At 41.4% G+C, this 18,800-nt stretch overlaps 1 protein-coding gene across 1 annotated transcript in view; it reads right to left on the minus strand.

Moving 5' to 3' along the window:
* Positions 1-18,800, minus strand: part of LOC311147728 (signal transducer and activator of transcription 6-like) — a 72,559-nt gene that overhangs the window by 10,844 nt on the left and 42,915 nt on the right. The window contains exons 10-19 of the mRNA XM_084184491.1: positions 13,876-13,992; positions 12,387-12,563; positions 8,797-8,881; positions 8,158-8,280; positions 7,322-7,414; positions 3,244-3,447; positions 2,940-3,034; positions 2,436-2,569; positions 696-845; positions 387-450 (exon numbers count right to left, since the gene is read on the minus strand). Of these exons, the coding sequence (XP_084040617.1) occupies positions 387-450; positions 696-845; positions 2,436-2,569; positions 2,940-3,034; positions 3,244-3,447; positions 7,322-7,414; positions 8,158-8,280; positions 8,797-8,881; positions 12,387-12,563; positions 13,876-13,992 (1,242 nt within the window). The remainder of the gene's footprint in view (positions 1-386; positions 451-695; positions 846-2,435; positions 2,570-2,939; positions 3,035-3,243; positions 3,448-7,321; positions 7,415-8,157; positions 8,281-8,796; positions 8,882-12,386; positions 12,564-13,875; positions 13,993-18,800) is intronic.

Here is an 18,800-nt window from a genome sequence, read left to right on the forward strand (position 1 = left end):
GACCAAAGGATCCAAAGGACATCCAGACAATTTGACACAACTGTGGGAAGCATTGGAGTCAACATGGGCCAGTATCCCTGTGGAACGCTTTCGATACCTTGTAGAGTCCATGCCTCAACAAATTGAGGCTGTTCTGAGGGCAAAAGGGGGTGCACCTCAATATTAGGAAGATGCTCTTAATGTTTTGTACACTCAGTGTATAGTTTGCTTTTAACAACATCATGTTAGCTTATGCCTGGAATATATCATAACTTTAACATCCAGACACACAAATGCCACCATATTCGCTATGGGCCCTGGTCAAAAGTAGTGCACGATGTAATATGGGGATAGGGTGCCATTTGGGACGCAACCTTGGTTAGTGATATTGCTTCTGTGTAACTCACACTCCCACTTTCGTCTGGATGGAGACAACAAGGTATCCCGAGGTATCCCGAGGTAACGGGTTATCTGGTTAAAATGATGCAGGGAAGAAGATTGGAATTCCCATTTAAACAGATTTCTTACAATTGTCATATTATTCATCCAATTCAAAGCTTCATAACACAAATAATATACTCTCTGTCTGTCCGTCTGTATGTCTGTTTGTCTCTGTCTGTCTCTGTCTGTCTGTCTGTCTGTCTGTCTGTCTGTCTGTCTGTCTGTCTGTCTGTCTGTATGTCTGTCTCTTCTAGTTGGTAATAAATAGGACTTACCTGTGTAGTATCTTCGAAACACATCATTCTTTGGCAGATCTGGATACACGTGTGTGATAAAGTCGATGTCTCGAATACGGTTACCAAGGGAACGGATCTCCAAGTCTCTTTTGGTAGCCGGTTGAATATTCTGGATCTTCTGGCCCCCGTCTAGAAAGAGAGAGGGAGGAAGAGGAGCAGAGAGAGAGAGAGAGAGAGAGAGAGAGAGAGGAGCAGAGAGAGAGAGAGAGAGAGAGAGGAGCAGAGAGAGAGAGAGAGAGAAAGAGAGGAGCAGAGAGAGAGAGAGAGGAGCAGAGAGAGAGAGAGAGGAGCAGAGAGAGGGGGGAGTAGAGAGAGAGAGAGGAGCAGAGAGAGAGAGAGGAGCAGAGAGAGAGAGAGGAGCAGAGAGAGAGGAGCAGAGAGAGAGAGAGGAGCAGAGAGAGAGAGAGAGAGAGAGAGAGAGAGGAGCAGAGAGAGAGAGAGGAGCAGAGAGAGGAGCAGAGAGAGAGAGAGAGAGAGAGAGAGGAGCAGAGAGAGAGAGAGGAGCAGAGAGAGGAGCAGAGAGAGAGAGAGGAGCAGAGAGAGAGAGAACGAGAGAGAGCGAGAGAGAGGAGCAGAGAGAGAGAGAGAGGAGCAGAGACGGAGGAGCAGAGAGAGAGAGAGAGAGGAGCAGAGAAAGAGATAGAGAGAGGAGCAGAGAGAGAGAGAGAGGAGCAGAGAGAGAGAGAGAGGAGCAAAGAGAGAGGAGCAAATAGAGAGAGAGAGGAGCAGAGAGAGAGAGGGGAGCAGAGAGAGAGAGGAACAGAGAGAGAGGAGCAGAGAGAGAGAGAAAGAGCGAGGAGCAGAGAGAGAGGAGCAGAGAGAGAGGCGCAGAGAGAGAGAGAGAGTGAGAGAGAGGAGCAGAGAGAGAGAGGAGCAGAGAGAGAGAGAGAGATAGATAAAGAGGAGCAGAGAGAGAGAGAGAGGAGCAGAGAGAGAGCGAGAGAGAGGAGCAGAGAGAGAGAGAGGAGCAGAGAGAGAGAGGAGCAGAGAGAAAGCGAGAGAGAGGAGCAGAGAGAGAGGAGCAGAGAGAGAGCGAGAGAGGAGCAGAGAGAGAGGAGCAGAGAGAGAGGAGCAGAGAGAGAGAGGAGCAGAGAGAGAGAGGAGCAGAGAGAGAGGGAGAGAGAGAGAGGAGCAGAGAGAGAGGGAGAGGAGCAGAGAGAGAGAGAGAGAGAGAGAGAGAGAGAGAGAGAGAGAGGAGCAGAGAGAGAGAGAGAAGCAGAGAGAGAGAGAGAGAGAGAGAGAGAGAGAGAGAAGCAGAGAGAGAGAGAGAAGCAGAGAGAGAGAGAGAGAGAAAGAGAGAGAAGCAGAGAGAGAGAGAGAGAGAGAGAGAGAGAGAGAGAGAGAGAGAGAGAGAGAGAGAGAGAGAAGCAGAGAGAGAGAGAGAGAGAGAGACCAGGTGAAGGTAAATAGGGAAAATAATGTATCTCTGGCCACAATCATTAGAATATGAGTTCTAATATGTAGTTCTGTGTCTCTGGCATCCAGCATGCCATACCAGAGGCAAGAAGTCAGAATGGAAAAACAGAGTATGATACAATAGACACTAGTGCACTATAAAGGAAATAGGTTGCCATTTGGGACGCAGCCATTATAGTACTCCTTTCTCCAAAGATAACCATGTAATTTAGCTAACATGATGTAGTTGCTATAAAAGATAGCTATATGATTGTGTGTGTGTGTGTGTGTGTGTGTGTGTGTGTGTGTGTGTGGCAGACTTACTCTCGGAGGGAGCCACATATGCGATGGTGATGCCTCCTATCTCAGAGTCACTGAAGCGCAGTAGGAAGGTTCCATTAGGGCGGTCCTTTAGGATCAGGTGGAGGTGCTGCTTACCGATGAAACCAAATATCAACCTAGAGGAAGGAAGACACACCTTTTTCTGTCTGTGTGTGTGTCTCTGTTATGTGACTACATATGAACTCTTTCAAATACTTTAACTGTGCTCGATTGAGCTTGTCTGGAGCGATGGAACCAATGGAATAGTCCCAAAGGTACAAACCCTGTCGGTCTGACACTCAAGACTTTCAAACACTATTTGAACCCAGGTCTGCTCTGTCTCACTGGTAGACAGTTCATTAGGGCAGTTCAGCTCACCATAGCAACAAAAAATATCCATGAAAAACAAAAACAAGTGTAGTCCTTCCCTGTTTCAGTCTGTTTTCTTCCGTTTGGTGCCTAGTGAACACAACCTAGCTCTGATTCTGACTGGCAGACATGACTCACCCATCGCTCCAATAGCTCTTCAGGTGCCTCTTGGTAAGCTCTATCACACCGTCAAACCACTGCCAGAAGGTGAAAGGTCGTCCGGGGAGCATCTCCTGAGGTATTGACCAACAAAAGACAGTCTGCACAATCCTTCTGGTTGATAAATCTCACTCTGTTCTGTTCACAATTTTACTAGCAAACATATTCACTGGTAAATGCAGTACAGTGCATCTAGGCCATGTGGCATATGGAGTTACCCTAGAGGTGGTGGGTGTACAGGACCTACCTAAAGACAGGTGTGCTTGTGTGTGTGTGTCTGTACCTTGTTGAACTGAGCCCATGACACCAGCATGTTGCTGTAGTCTCCAGCTATGTCCGGCTTGTCGAAGATCTTCTGGGCCAGGAAGTGTTGGTTGTAGCTGTCAAAGCAACGCTCTGTCCCGACGTCCGACATGAACTTACTGTTCAGGGTCACGCACATCTGCTTCCAGGGAACGCGCTCCGGAACCACAAACGGAATCCTGTCCTGATGACGACATCATAAGGATATATTATTATATATTATTATTTTTTTAGGGGGTAGATCAACTTTAAAATTGCAAATAGATTGTAACTACCATCAATGTAATTGTCTGCATCACCTCCAATCCCACATACGTTTTTTCTCGCAAATATACAGATACATATACACATACACACATACATACATACATACACACATACATATAAATACATATACATACATACATATCCTTTTTCTAAATTCATCCTCCTTTATTACTTTCCAACCCACCACCCCTCTCCTAATTGGAGTAAACTAGTGAACAACAACGCTTAGGCCTCTACTTCCAGTTTATACATACTATATACACTACTGTTCAAAAGTTTGGGGTCACTTAGAAATGTCATTGTTTTCGAAAGAAAAGCAATTTTTATGTCCATTAAAATAACATCAAATTGATCAGAAATACAGTGTAGACATTGTTAATGTTGTAAATGGCCATTGTAGCTGGAAACGGCAGATATTTTATGGAATATCTACATAGGCGTACAGAGGCCCATTATCAGCAACCATCAGTCCTGTGTTCCAATGGCACGTTGTGTTTGCTAATCCAAGTTTATCATTTTAAAAAGGCTAATTGATCATTAGAAAACCCTTTTGCAATTATGTTAGCACAGCTGAAAACTGTTGTGCTGGTTAAAGAAGCAATAAAACTGGCCTTCTTGAGACTAGTTGAGTATCTGGAGCATCAGCAATTGTGGGTTCGATTACAGGCTCAAAATGGACAGAAACAAAGAACTTTCTAATGAAACTTGATGTTTCACAAAGGTTCTGAACCCTTCTATTCCTATTGTTTCTACAGATTGTAAATTGAAAATAAACATTTTTGCTAAAAGTATTATTATATTATTGATCGATTGACTATGACTTTTCAGATCACCCAGTAGTGATATCTGCAGGGTTAGCTCCAGCTAAATATTGCAATCCTTCAGCCATTCCTGGACCTGTGACCAAAAACAAGCTACAATTGGACAGTACCAAAACAAATGATCTAATGATTCTGTCTCTTCGCAGCAAAATCTGCAGAGCTGGGAAGATTGTATCCCCCATATAAATAACATTCTATTGGTTTCAAGAATTTTGTATAATAATTTAAATTGAAAAATTATAAGTTTTGAATCCAACGTCGTTTTGCGTATCAGTTCATAAACCATTTACCATTTGTCAAAAATGTCTTCCCAACTATTTTGCAATCTATATGGGACGGCTGTCAATCCTTTGGTCCTTAAATGAAACTGGTATGCTTTTTTATTTATCACAACTTTCTTTAACCAATTATGGTCTTTAATGCAGGGCCGACAGACAAGTTCCTTACTTTTTCCCCCTTCCACTTTCCTCTTCCATTTTTGCAGTAATGCTGTAATTATTTGGTTGTAATTTTGGGTAGAGCAGACATTACCATATGTTTTTGTTAGCTGCATGTGCGACATAACTCCACCAGTCCTACCTATGATATCATTTATGAAGATTATACCTTTTTAAAACATTTCTTCAAAACATAATGTTTTTTTTAATCAATTAGTATATTTGAGTTTAACCACAATATTTGTTGCATTATTTGTTCTGTCGTTTCAGTAGGTTTAAATTGAAATTGCAACCAACTTTCTATGGCTTGTTTTAGAAATAGTGATATTTGGGAGATGATTTCCTTTTCAAATAACTGAAAGTGAGAGGTTGTAATCTGAATAAAGGGAAAAAGGCCATTCTTGAACATTGGGTGAGACAAACTTACTAATTTGATAGAGAGCCAGTTCGGATTTAAGTATACATTTTGTATGACTGAAGCTTTTAGTGATAGGTCTAATGCTTTAATATTTAATAATTTCTGTCCTCCGAATTCATATTCATTATATAAATAGGCCCGTTTAATTTTGTGTGGCTTGCCGTTCCAAATGAAATTGAATATTTTTTAAATCTTATAATTTAAAATACTGTTCACTAGGCGTAGGCAAGACCATAAGCAAATAGGTAAACTGGGATAATAGTTGTAGTCCCGTGTAGCTCAGTTGGTAGAGCATGGCGGTTGCAACGCCAGGGTTGTGGGTTCGATTCCCACGGGGGACTAGTATGAAAATGTATGCACTCACTACTGTAAGTCGCTCTGGATAAGAGCGTCTGCTAAATGACTAAAATGTAAATAATACAAAAGAGTTAATCAGGGTGATTTTTCCACAAATAGACAGGTATTTATCTTTCCATGGTAGCAAGATCTTATCTATTTTTGCTAACTTTCTATTAAAATGTATTGGAGTGAGATCATTTATTTATTTTGGGATATGTATTCAGAGTATATCCACATCACCATCAGACCATTTTATTGGTAAACTACACGGTAATGTAAAAATAGTATTTTTTAGTGATCAAATACATAATAGTGAGTGTCCTGAGTGGCGCAGTGGTCTAAGGCACTGCATCGCAGTGCTAACTGTGCCAATAGAGATCCTGGTTCGAATCCAGGCTCTGTCGCAGCCGGCCGCGACCGGGAGACTCATGGGCGGCGCACAATTGGCCCAGCGTTGTCCAGGGTAGGGGAGGGAATGGCCGGCAGGGATGTAGCTCAGTTGATAGAGCATGGCGTTTGCAACGCCAGGGTTGTGGGTTCGATTCCCACGGGGGCCAGTATAAAAAAATATGTATTCACTAACTGTAAGTCGCTCTGGATAAGAGCGTCTGCTAAATGAGTAAAATGTAATATAGTAAATTTTTTATAATTTGGTTGTAATCCAGAGAGGTTAGAAAATGTATCTAGATCCTCTATGAGGCTGTGGCGTACAATGACACCTTTGTTTTTAAGACCTGGATTTCTAATCACTTTATATTATTGTTGGATCTGATTTTAATAGCTAACATTTTGATGCCCATAATAAATAGATATGCCGATAGTGGACAACCTTGTTTTACTCCTCTTGACAGTTTAATACTTTCTGAGAAGTAGACATTATTTACTATTTTACACCTAGGGTTACTATACATGATTTTGACTCCCGAGTGGCGCAGTGGTCTAAGGCACTGCATCGCAGTGCTAGCTGTGCCACTAGAGATCCTGGTTCGAGTCCAGGCTCTATCGCAGCCGGCCCCGACCGGGAGACCCATGGGCGGCGCACAGGGATGTGGGTTCGTTTCCCACGGGGGGCCAGTATAAAAAACAAACAAAAACAACACAAAAGAAACATGTATGCATTCACTAACTGTAAGTTGCTCTGGATAAGAGCGTCTGCTAAATGACTAAAATGTAAATGTAATGATTTTAACCCATTTTATAAGAGATTCTCCAAAATTGAAATTCTCCAGGCATTTATATATAAACTCCAGTCGTACTTTATCAAAAGCCTTTTCAAAGTCTGCTATGAATACCAGGCCTGGTTTCCCAGATTTTTCATAGTGTTCTATTGTTTCCAGTACTTGCCTTATATTATCTCCAATGTATCGTCCATGTAAAAAACCTGTCTGATTAGAATGAATAATGTCCGACAATATCTTTTTAATTCTATGTGCTATACATTTTGTTAGAATTTTTGCATCATAAGATTAGATGTCAAATGTTGATGTTGTGAGAAAAGTGAGCAGACATACTGTTTAGTCTACTGTGTTGATAGTGGGTGTGATATGAGTGGGAAAAGGGTTTAGAGAGACATAGAGAGAGAGAGAGAGAGAGAGAGAGAGAGAGAGAGAGAGAGAGAGAGAGAGAGAGAGAGAGAGAGAGAGAGAGAGAGAGAGAGAGAGAGAGAGAGAGAGAGAGAGAGAGAGAGAGAGAGAGAGAGAGAGAGAGAGATGGAGAGAAAGGAGGAGACAGATCGACAGACAGACACTGAGACAAACTAGAGAGATAGGCACTCACTGGTTCAGCGAAAGCGCAGTCCCAAATGATGGTTGCTAGGGCATTGTTATCCTGACTCCCATGAACTATCACCACCACGGGAACAGAGATCATCTACAATCACACAGAGATCATCTACAATCACACAGAGATCATCTACAATCACACAGAGATAATTTACAATCACACAGAGATCATCTACAATCACACAGAGATCATCTACAATCACACAGAGATCATCTACAATCACACAGAGATTATTTACATGTCAGTACAGCCATACTATTCAATGATCAACACCATATCAGTACAGCCATACTATTAACTGATCAACAAGACAACTGCTCACAGTTTCTATTGATGATCTAAACTATGCTTCTACTGTGTGTCTTGAGATATACGACGTGGCAGATGACAAGTCTGGTTGCATATCTCAGACCTGCTGTGCTATAATACTGCTATTGCCAAGACGTTAACCGATAACAGATGTACTGCCAAGTTACCCAAAAGTGAGGTCTAAGCAGTCATGTCAAAGTTCAAATGACATTGCACAGGCCAAAGGGCGAGACCAGAGAAAGTGTGTAGAAAAAGTCCAATCATTTATTGCCATACCTCACATTGCCATACCTCACACAGTCCCGTGTAGCTCAGTTGGTAGAGCATGGCGCTTGCAACGCCAGGGTTGTGGGTTCATTTCCCACGGGGGACCAGTATGAAAAATGTATGCACTCACTAAGTCGCTCTGGATAAAAGCGTCTGCTAAATGACTAAAATGTAAATGTATTAGTATGTCATTCAAGCTTTGACATGCAGTTTTGATTTGGCTGTACTGAAAAGGAGGGGGAAGGAGAGCTGACCTGTATTCTGTAGGGAGTGTCACAGCCAGTGATGCTGATCTCTGTGGTGAAGAAGAGAGCAAACTTCTCCTCTGTCACAGACTCCGACCCCTTTCTGTCTGCTCTCTTGATCTTCTTTATAGACTGGAGGAAACAACAGAACAAGATAGATGACTTTATGAAGACTATAGACTGGATGAAACGACCGAACAAGATAGATTACTTTATGAAGACTATAGACTGGAGGAAACAACAGAACAAGATAGATGACTCTATGAAGACTATAGACTGGCGGAAACGACATAACAAGATAGAGGAAATGGCAGAACAAGATAGATGACTTTATGAAGACTATACACTGGAGGAAATGACAGAACAAGATTGATGACTTTATGAAGACTATAAGACAGGAGGAAACGACAGAACAAGATAGATGACTTTATTATGTTTTTTTAGTTTTTTTACATCACAAATTCATAATTGTACATATGAATTGGAATTCCTTTATTCTTACATTTCCTTATGACATCTGAAAATTCATGGAAGGATTTACAGAAGGACATCTCCAAATCTGGTTGATTAAAAAACCATCCAGGCACATATGACATTACAGGAACCTGACAGACAGTGCATGGTTAAGAGCCTGGTTTCAGTACATACCATATTCCGGAAGGTGGCACATGTGCTCTTGCTGGAGGTGTGTTCCAAAATGGCTGTGTTATTGATCAACTCGCCAACATTCTCACTGGAATAGTCAGAACAAAAAACACTTTTTTAAAACAGACTTGAATATGACTTCTTAAAGGCCTACAGTTGTATGGTGAGTGATATCAGTGTCTGTTGTACATTAGGCCTACTGCTCTCTGTACAACTATAGACAGCCAGCAAGGAAGTTGCTCACAGAAATGTGCTAATCAGATCTTCTTTGGCCATCTTATGAACATGGGTTTACCATCTAGGACAGGGGTGTCAAACGTCCGGCCCACGGGCCGGATCAGGCCCGCAAACGGGTTTAATCCGGCCCGCGAGATGATAAAAAATAAATAAAAAATAATAATATTAATCATAATTTTGTAAAGTATAAAAATGCGCTGCAATTTTTCAATAAATAAACTGCTGTTCCAATTGCGTCCACTGGATGGCGCAATAGCAATTGTGTTAAGCAAGCAAACTGTTTATACCGGGGCAGAGCAAGTAGGTCAAGCACGTGCAGCCAATGAGCTACTTTGTTTTGCCCGCGATATTTATTACGGCTTCTACTTTGAACATTATGTGCTTTGGCACCCTCATTGCCCCAATATGTCTCTGTCAAAAAAGAGAAAAGTGGACGCAGAGTGCAGAGTGTTCCAAGAAAAATTGTCATCCTATTTATGCTGAAAGAATATAACCTTCGTCGCCACTATGTGAGTCTTCATGCCGACAAATATGACAACTTTCAAGGACAGCGGAGATGAGAGAAGGTGAATGAACTGTTGGCGGGTCTGAAGAAACAGCAGTCTGTGTTTACTCACAGCCGAGACATCAGTGACGCTGCAGTGAAAGCTAGCTACCTCATTGCTAATGAAATCGCAGTGGCTTCAAAACCATTTAGTGAGGGTGAATTTGTAAAAACATGCATGATGAAGGCAGCGGAGATTGTGTGCCCTGAAAAGCGGCAGGCTTTTGCAAATATCAGCCTGACAAGAAACACAGTTGCAGACAGGATTTCCGATCTTTCAGTGGATTTGGACAGCCAAGTGAAGCAAAAAGTAAAGTCATTTATTGCGTTTTCGGTTGCAATTGATGAAAGCACGGACATTACAGATGTTGCACAACTGGCCATTTTCATCCGCGGAGTTGATGACACATTGACCGTCACCGAGGAGTTCGTGGAGTTGGTGCCGATGACAGATACAACGACAGCAGCTGATATTTTTACTGCACTCGTCGGCGCGCTGGACAGGGTCGGAGTGGACTGGTCCCACGCTGTCAGCCTGGCTACAGATGGTGTGCCCTCAATGATCGGGAAAAAAGCAGGCGTTGTGACAAAGTTCAGAGAGAAAGTGCAATCTGCAAATGGAGGACGTGATTTTTTGACTTTTCACTGTATTTTGCACCAGGAGGCTTTGTGTTGCAAGTCATTAAAGATGGATAACGTCATGAAGGTGGTCATCCAAACTGTTAATTTCATCCGATCCAGAAGCCTGAATCACCGTCAGTTTGACAGCCTTCTCAGACAGAAAGACCACATCTATGGCCTGCCATACCACACTGAGGTAAGATGGTTAAGCCGAGGTGCTGTGCTGAGGCGTTTCTTTGATTTACGAGAAGAAATTGAACAGTTCATGGAAGAAAAGGGCAAACCAGTGTTAGAATTTCATTCCGCAGAATGGATGCAGGACCTTGCATTTATGGTGGATGTTACAGAGCACCTGAATAACTTGAACAAACAGCTGCAAGGGCGCAACAAAGTTGTCACGCAGTATTATGACAGCATACGTTCTTTCAAGTTGAAGCTGTCATTGTGGGAGACGCAACTTGCCGGTGGTGATGCAGCTCACTTCCCCTGTCTGAAAAATGTGTGCGCGACCCAACATGTGGCAGACATGAAGCGGTTCAAAGATAAAATAACGGGACTGTTACGGGAGTTTGAGCAACGCTTTCAGATTTATGTTTATATGTTTTTATGTTGATGTGCTATTGTTTTTAATTGATTTTATTTTATTTGTATATTTAACCTATTCTTGACTCTGTGGTTCTTGCACTTGTTTGGGGAACAGGATTTCATTATTTTTATCTACATTTCTGCCTGAGAAATGACACCCTGATATAGTTCTGTGATCTGTGAAACAGTTCTGTTAATCACTGAGGCATTGTGTGTTCTTTGTCCTCAGAACTTTCAAATAACTTGAGGTGTTTTATGATTAATAGTGATGTTGTGCTTTTGGACACTGTCCTCAGGCTCCAGCTTTATGTTTATATGTTTTTATGTTGATGTGCTATTGTTTTTAATTGATTTTATTTTATTTGTATATTTAACCTATTCTTGACTCTGTGGTTCTTGCACTTGTTTGGGGAACAGGATTTCATAATTTTTATCTACATTTCTGCCTGAGAAATGACACCCTGATATAGTTCTGTGATCTGTGAAACAGTTCTGTTAATCACTGAGGCATTGTGTGTTTGTGTGTTCTTTTTCTTTAGAATTTTCAAATAAACTTGACGTGTTTTATGATTAATAGTGATGTTGTGCTTGTACTATTTTGGACACACTGTCCTCAGGCTCCAGCTTTATGTTGTATGTTGATCGTATTAAAACAAAGAAAACAATCTGAAGTTGTTGTTTTTAAGTTATATATACCATGATTTTTCCGGTCCGGCCCACTTGGGAATAGATTTTCCTCCATGTGGCCCCTGAGCTAAAATGACCCCTGATCTAGGACTACGGTAATGTCTTGAGTATGGACATTTGTATGCATTTTATCTAAGGCTGCGTTTACACAGCCAGACCAATTCTGATATTGTTTTCACTAATTGGTCTTTTGACATCTTCTTCAGAGCTGATCTGATTGGTCAAAAGACCAATTAGTGAAAAAAAATATCAAAATTGGGCTGCTTGTCTAAACGCAGCGTAAGTGACTGAGTGGGCTACAAGTATTAGGGTAGTCCAAATGCTAGCAGTCATATGTAAACAAAGCGATAGCCTTACATTAGTTTGAGGAAGCTAACCCTCTAAATCCAAAATTCCCCCTGGTGATAACTGATGTAAGACATTTTGCACATTTTCCAGGAGCAGTAACGGACCAATTCACCTGTATAGTTTTTCTCTAGCTTCTGTTCACAAACAATGTCATGGCATTCCTTGGTCCAGGACGATAATACTTCATGTCCCATAGTTCAGCAAGACAGTAGCGATTGCTAACCTAACCCTCCATTCACCACAGTGTTTATTAACCTTTGGTTTGTTGATGGAAACTGTCCTCACCATCACAGAAGGGAGGACCATGACGTGCTGGTCGGCAGGTAGCATAGCGGTTAAGATCGTTGGGTCAGTAACCGAAAGGTCGCTGGTTCAAATCCCCGAGCCAACTAGGTGAAAAATCTGTCTATGTGCCCTTGAGCACCTTAACCCTAATTGCTCCTGTAAATCACTCTGGATAAGAGCGTCTGCTAAATGACTAAAATGTAAATGGTCCGCAACACAAGAAAGACTGTAGCATGCCTGTCCCTTGTACAAAAGAGTTTGAGAAGCGCTCCGTTACATCACTGACCTGGGTACGGTGCCTAGCTGTCTGAGGTTTCTAGCCTGGGCCTCTGTGATGATCTGAGCCTTGATGAGGACTGGTTTCCCGGGTGCCACCTTATCCCCCAGCAGGTAGCGCACCGTTGTGGAGAACTTAGACTGGGTCTTAATCACCTGGGGAGGCTGCTTGTCTACCATCAGGGAGCTGCAACCGTAAAAATAAAATTACTAGAACAATCAATGGTTCTGTGATGGGTGGACTGGCAGCCACATTGTCCCCCATCAGAGTGCTGAAACCATAGAAATAGAATTACTAGAACGATCAATGGGTCTTTGATGGGTGGACTGGCAGCAATATTGTCTCCCAGAGAGCTGCAACAGGAGAGGAAACATGACTTAGTACTAGTGAGTCATTAAATGCTGGTATGTCCGCACTACTTAAGGTTTCTATGGTAATGGAGTGCTTGTCTGTGTAAACATGGTCGATTCTAAGTGTTCCTAAAAAGGAACATAACACCCAAACGTGACCGTAACAATGACAACAACAATATAACTCAGACATAACGCTAGGTGTTAGAGAGGCCCCTCCCACTGGGCACAAACTGGTTGAATCAACGTTGTTTCCAAGTCATTAAAAAAAATCTGTAATGATGATGTTGAATCAACGTGGAAAACTGATTGGATTCGCAAAACGTCATCAATGTAAAGGAATTCCGGGAATGTTTCTCATTTTTCACCCAAATCTAACTTAAATCCGATGACATGGTTCAAATGTTTGTTGATTTCACATTGAATTCACGTTAGTTGACAACTCAATCAAATGTAAATCAAAACTAGACGTTGAACTGATGTCTCTGTCCAGTGGGCTGTCTGACAGGAATGTCATAAGAGTCCGTGACTGAAGTTGATTCCCAGAAGGGAGTACAAACACATTTTGTTTTGTTTTCAAACTGAAGACATTTCAATGAAGGCAAATTCATTTTCTAAAACATAATCCCACTAAATTAACAAATTAGATCACTATCCAACATATCAAGAAAACACAAAACTGTGTTTTAATAAGCCTACAATTTGGGTTGAAAGAACAGCCAATGAGGGATAACTTCAGTGTCACTGACTAAGATAAGATAAGCTTTTCTTGTCTGGTTCCACATATTTGATTAGCATCTTTAGAACACACTACAGGACATACAATACAACATAGAACATAGGGAACATATAAAGGACAGGGGACTATAAAAGTGATTGAGATCATTGAACTAATAGTATTCCCTATACTGTTTACTAAAAGTGCTGTAATTACTAAACGGTTCACCCGATATGGATGAAATTACCCTCAAATTAAAGCTGACAGTCTGCACTTTAACCTCATAGTCATTGTATCATTTCATCAGAGCCAAAACAACAACAAAAATGGTCACTGTCCCGATACTTTTGGGGCTCACTGTGGTACTGGGTCCTGGTCAAAAGTAGTACATTATTATAGGGAATCAGGTGTAATTTGGGACACAGCCTACCTCTGGATTATAGTTTGCAGCAGAAGTCTCAGTCTTTCTTGCAAATCTGGGATTGGCTCCCCAGCCAGCATCACTTCCTGTCTCAACTTCCCGTTCACCCCCAGGAGTTGCTCACACCTCGAAGAGGAAGGGAGAGGGCGTTAAATTAGTCAATGGTAGGCTTCAAGGAGACTCCTATGGAAGGTACACTTACAGCTCATCCCTTGGCAGTAGTACTGTAGATTACTTTATCACTGACCTCAACCCAGAGTCTCTCAGAGCATTCACAGTCAGCCCACTAACACCCCGATCAGATCACAGCAAAATCACAGTCTACTTGAACAGAGCAATACTCAAATCATGACGCATCAAAGCCAAAGGAACTGCACAATATTAAGAGATGCTATAGATGGAAGGAAAGTAGTGTAGAAACCTACAAAAAAAACAATTAGGCAACAACAAATTCAATCCTTTTTAGACAACTTCCTGGACAAAACATTTCACTGTAATAGTGAAGGTGTAAACTTGGCAGTAGAAAGCCTAAACCAGGGGTGTCAAACTAATTTTAGCTCAGGGGCCACATGGAGGAAAATCTATTCCCAAGTGGGCCGGACCGGAAAAATCATGGTATATATAACTTATAAACAACAACTTCAGATTGTTTTCTTTGTTTTAATACGATCAACATACAACATAAAGCTGGAGCCTGAGGACAGTGTGTCCAAAATAGTACAAGCACAACATCACTATTAATCATAAAACACGTCAAGTTTATTTGAAAATTCTAAAGAAAAAGAACACACAAACACACAATGCCTCAGTGATTAACAGAACTGTTTCACAGATCACAGAACTATATCAGGGTGTCATTTCTCAGGCAGAAATGTAGATATCACAGATCACAGAACTATATCAGGGTGTCATTTCTCAGGCAGAAATGTAGATAAAAATTATGAAATCCTGTTCCCCAAACAAGTGCAAGAACCACAGAGTCAAGAATAGGTTAAATATACAAATAAAATAAAATCAATTAAAAACAATAGCACATCAACATAAAAACATATAAACATAAAGCTGGAGCCTGAGGACAGTGTCCAAAAGCACAACATCACTATTAATCATAAAACACCTCAAGTTATTTGAAAGTTCTGAGGACAAAGAACACACAAACACACAATGCCTCAGTGATTAACAGAACTGTTTCACAGATCACAGAACTATATCAGGGTGTCATTTCTCAGGCAGAAATGTAGATAAAAATAATGAAATCCTGTTCCCCAAACAAGTGCAAGAACCACAGAGTCAAGAATAGGTTAAATATACAAATAAAATAAAATCAATTAAAAACAATAGCACATCAACATAAAAACATATAAACATAAAGCTGGAGCCTGAGGACAGTGTCCAAAAGCACAACATCACTATTAATCATAAAACACCTCAAGTTATTTGAAAGTTCTGAGGACAAAGAACACACAAACACACAATGCCTCAGTGATTCACAGAAGTATATCACAGATCACAGAACTATATCAGGGTGTCATTTCTCGGGCAGAAATGTAGATAAAAATAATGAAATCCTGTTCCCCAAACAAGTGCAAGAACCACAGAGTCAAGAATAGGTTAAATATACAAATAAAATAAAATCAATTAAAAACAATAGCACATCAACATAAAAACATATAAACATAAATCTGAAAGCGTTGCTCAAACTCCCGTAACAGTCCCGTTATTTTATCTTTGAACCGCTTCATGTCTGCCACATGTTGGGTCGCGCACACATTTTTCAGACAGGGGAAGTGAGCTGCATCACCACCGGCAAGTTGCGTCTCCCACAATGACAGCTTCAACTTGAAAGAACGTATGCTGTCATAATACTGCGTGACAACTTTGTTGCGCCCTTGCAGCTGTTTGTTCAAGTTATTCAGGTGCTCTGTAACATCCACCATAAATGCAAGGTCCTGCATCCATTCTGCGGAATGAAATTCTAACACTGGTTTGCCCTTTTCTTCCATGAACTGTTCAATTTCTTCTCGTAAATCAAAGAAACGCCTCAGCACAGCACCTCGGCTTAACCATCTTACCTCAGTGTGGTATGGCAGGCCATAGATGTGGTCTTTCTCTCTGAGAAGGCTGTCAAACTGACGGTGATTCAGCCTTCATGACGTTATCCATCTTTAATGACTTGCAACACAAAGCCTCCTGGTGCAAAATACAGTGAAAAGTCAAAAAATCACGTCCTCCATTTGCAGATTGCACTTTCTCTCTGAACTTTGTCACAACGCCTGCTTTTTTCCCGATCATTGAGGGCGCACCATCTGTAGCCAGGCTGACAGCACGGGACCAGTCCACTCCGACCCTGTCCAGCGCGCCGACGAGTGCGGTAAAAATATCAGCTGCTGTCGTTGTATCTGTCATCGGCACCAACTCCACGAACTCCTCGGTGACGGTCAATGTGTCATCAACTCCGCGGATGAAAATGGCCAGTTGTGCAACATCTGTAATGTCCGTGCTTTCATCAATTGCAACCGAAAACGCAATAAATGACTTTACTTTTTGCTTCAACTGGCTGTCCAAATCCACTGAAAGATCGGAAATCCTGTCTGCAACTGTGTTTCTTGTCAGGCTGATATTTGCAAAAGCCTGCCGCTTTTCAGGGCACACAATCTCCGCTGCCTTCATCATGCATGTTTTTACAAATTCACCCTCACTAAATGGTTTTGAAGCCACTGCGATTTCATTAGCAATGAGGTAGCTAGCTTTCACTGCAGCGTCACTGATGTCTCGGCTGTGAGTAAACACAGACTGCTGTTTCTTCAGACCCGCCAACAGTTCATTCACCTTCTCTCATCTCCGCTGTCCTTGAAAGTTGTCATATTTGTCGGCATGAAGACTCACATAGTGGCGACGAAGGTTATATTCTTTCAGCACTGCAACATGCTCTGAACACACCAAACATACAGCTTTCCCATTCAATTCTGTGAATAAATAGGATGACCATTTTTCTTGGAACACTCTGCACTCTGCGTCCACTTTTCTCTTTTTTGACAGAGACATATTGGGGCAATGAGGGTGCCAAAGCACATAATGTTAAAAGTAGAAGCCGTAATAAATATCGCGGGCAAAACAAAGTAGCTCATTGGCTGCACGTGCTTGACCTACTTGCTCTGCCCCGGTATAAACAGTTTGCTTGCTTAACACAATTGCTATTGCGCCATCCAGTGGACGCAATTGGAACAGCAGTTTATTTTTTTCAAAATCATCTCGCGGGCCGGATTAAACCCGTTTGCGGGCCTGATCCGGCCGGACGTTTGACACCCCTGGCCTAAACAGTATATTTGACCTTTCAGCTTCCCTATCAAATATGCAGACAACCTAAGAAAGAAATTGAGAAACCTTTCCAACCAAAAACAAAAAGACCCAGAAAATCTGAGTGTACGCCTTCACTATGGTGAATCACTAAAATCACTAAAACAATACAGAAATACACTACGGAAAAAGAAGGAACAACAGGTCGGATATCAGCTCAATGTAATTGAAGAATCCATAGACTCTAACCACTTCTGGGAAAATTGGAACACACTAAACAAACAACAACACGAAAAGTTATCTATCCAAAATGGAGATGTATGGATAAAACACTTCTCCAATCTTTTTGACTCTATAACAAAGAACAAACAGCAAAAACATATACATGATCAAATACAAATCTTAGAATCAACTATTCAAGATTATTAAATCACTGCTAGGCAAATCCCCGTCTTATCTAAACTCACTGGTCACCATAGCAACACCCACCCGTAGTCTGCGCTCCAGCAGGTATATCTCACTGGTCATCCCCAAAGCAAACACCTCCTTTGGCCGCCATTCCTTCCAGTTCTCTGCTGCCAATGACTGGAACGAACTGCAAAAATCTCTGAAGCTAGAGACTCTTATCTCCCTCACTAACTTTAAGCATCAGTTGTCAGAGCAGCTTACCAATCACTGCACCTGTACACAGCCATTCTGAAATTAGCCCACCCAACTACCTCATCCCCATACTGTTATTTATTTTGCTAATTTGCACCCCAGTATCTCTATTTGCACATCATCTTTTGCACATCTATCATTCCAGTGTTAATACGAAATTGTAACTATTTTGCACTATGACCTATTTATTGCCTTACCTCCATAACTTACTACATTCGCACACACTGTATATATATTTTCTGTTGTATTTTTGACTTTATGTTTTGTTTACCCCATATGTAACTCTGTGCTGTTGTTTTTATCGCACTGCTTTGCTTTATCTTGGCCAGGTAGCAGTTGTAAATGAGAACTTGTTCTCAACTGGCTTACCTGGTTAAATAAAGGTGAAATAAAATAAGAAAAATATATTTTTTTAAACTACCAGAACCCACTGGATTCTCCAATTACATTGAATGAACTACAGGACAAAATACAAACCCTCCAACCCAAAAAGGCCTGTGGTCTTGATGGTATCCTAAATGAAATGATAAAATATACAGACCACAAATTTCAATTGGCTATACTTAAACTCTTTAACATCATCCTCAGGTCTGGCATCTTCCCCATTTGGAACCAAGGACCACCCCAATCCACAAAAGTGGAGACAAATTTGACCCCAATAACTACCATGGGATACGCGTCAACAGCAACCTTGGGAAAATCATCTGCATTATCATTAACAGCAGACTTCTACATTTCCTCAGTGAAAACAATGTACTGAGCAAATGTCAAATTGGCTTTTTACCAAATTACCGTAAGACAGACCACGTATTTTCCCTGCACACCCTAATTGACCAACAAACAAAACAAAACAAAAACAAGTCTTGTCATGCTTTGTTGATTTCAAAAAAGCTTTTGACTCAATTTGGCATGAGGGTCTGCTATACAAATTGATGGAAAGAGGTGTTGGGGGGAAAACATACAAAATTATAAAATCC

This window comes from Coregonus lavaretus (assembly GCF_964263955.1).
Source record: "Coregonus lavaretus genome assembly, chromosome: 20".
Lineage (NCBI taxonomy): Eukaryota > Metazoa > Chordata > Actinopteri > Salmoniformes > Salmonidae > Coregonus > Coregonus lavaretus.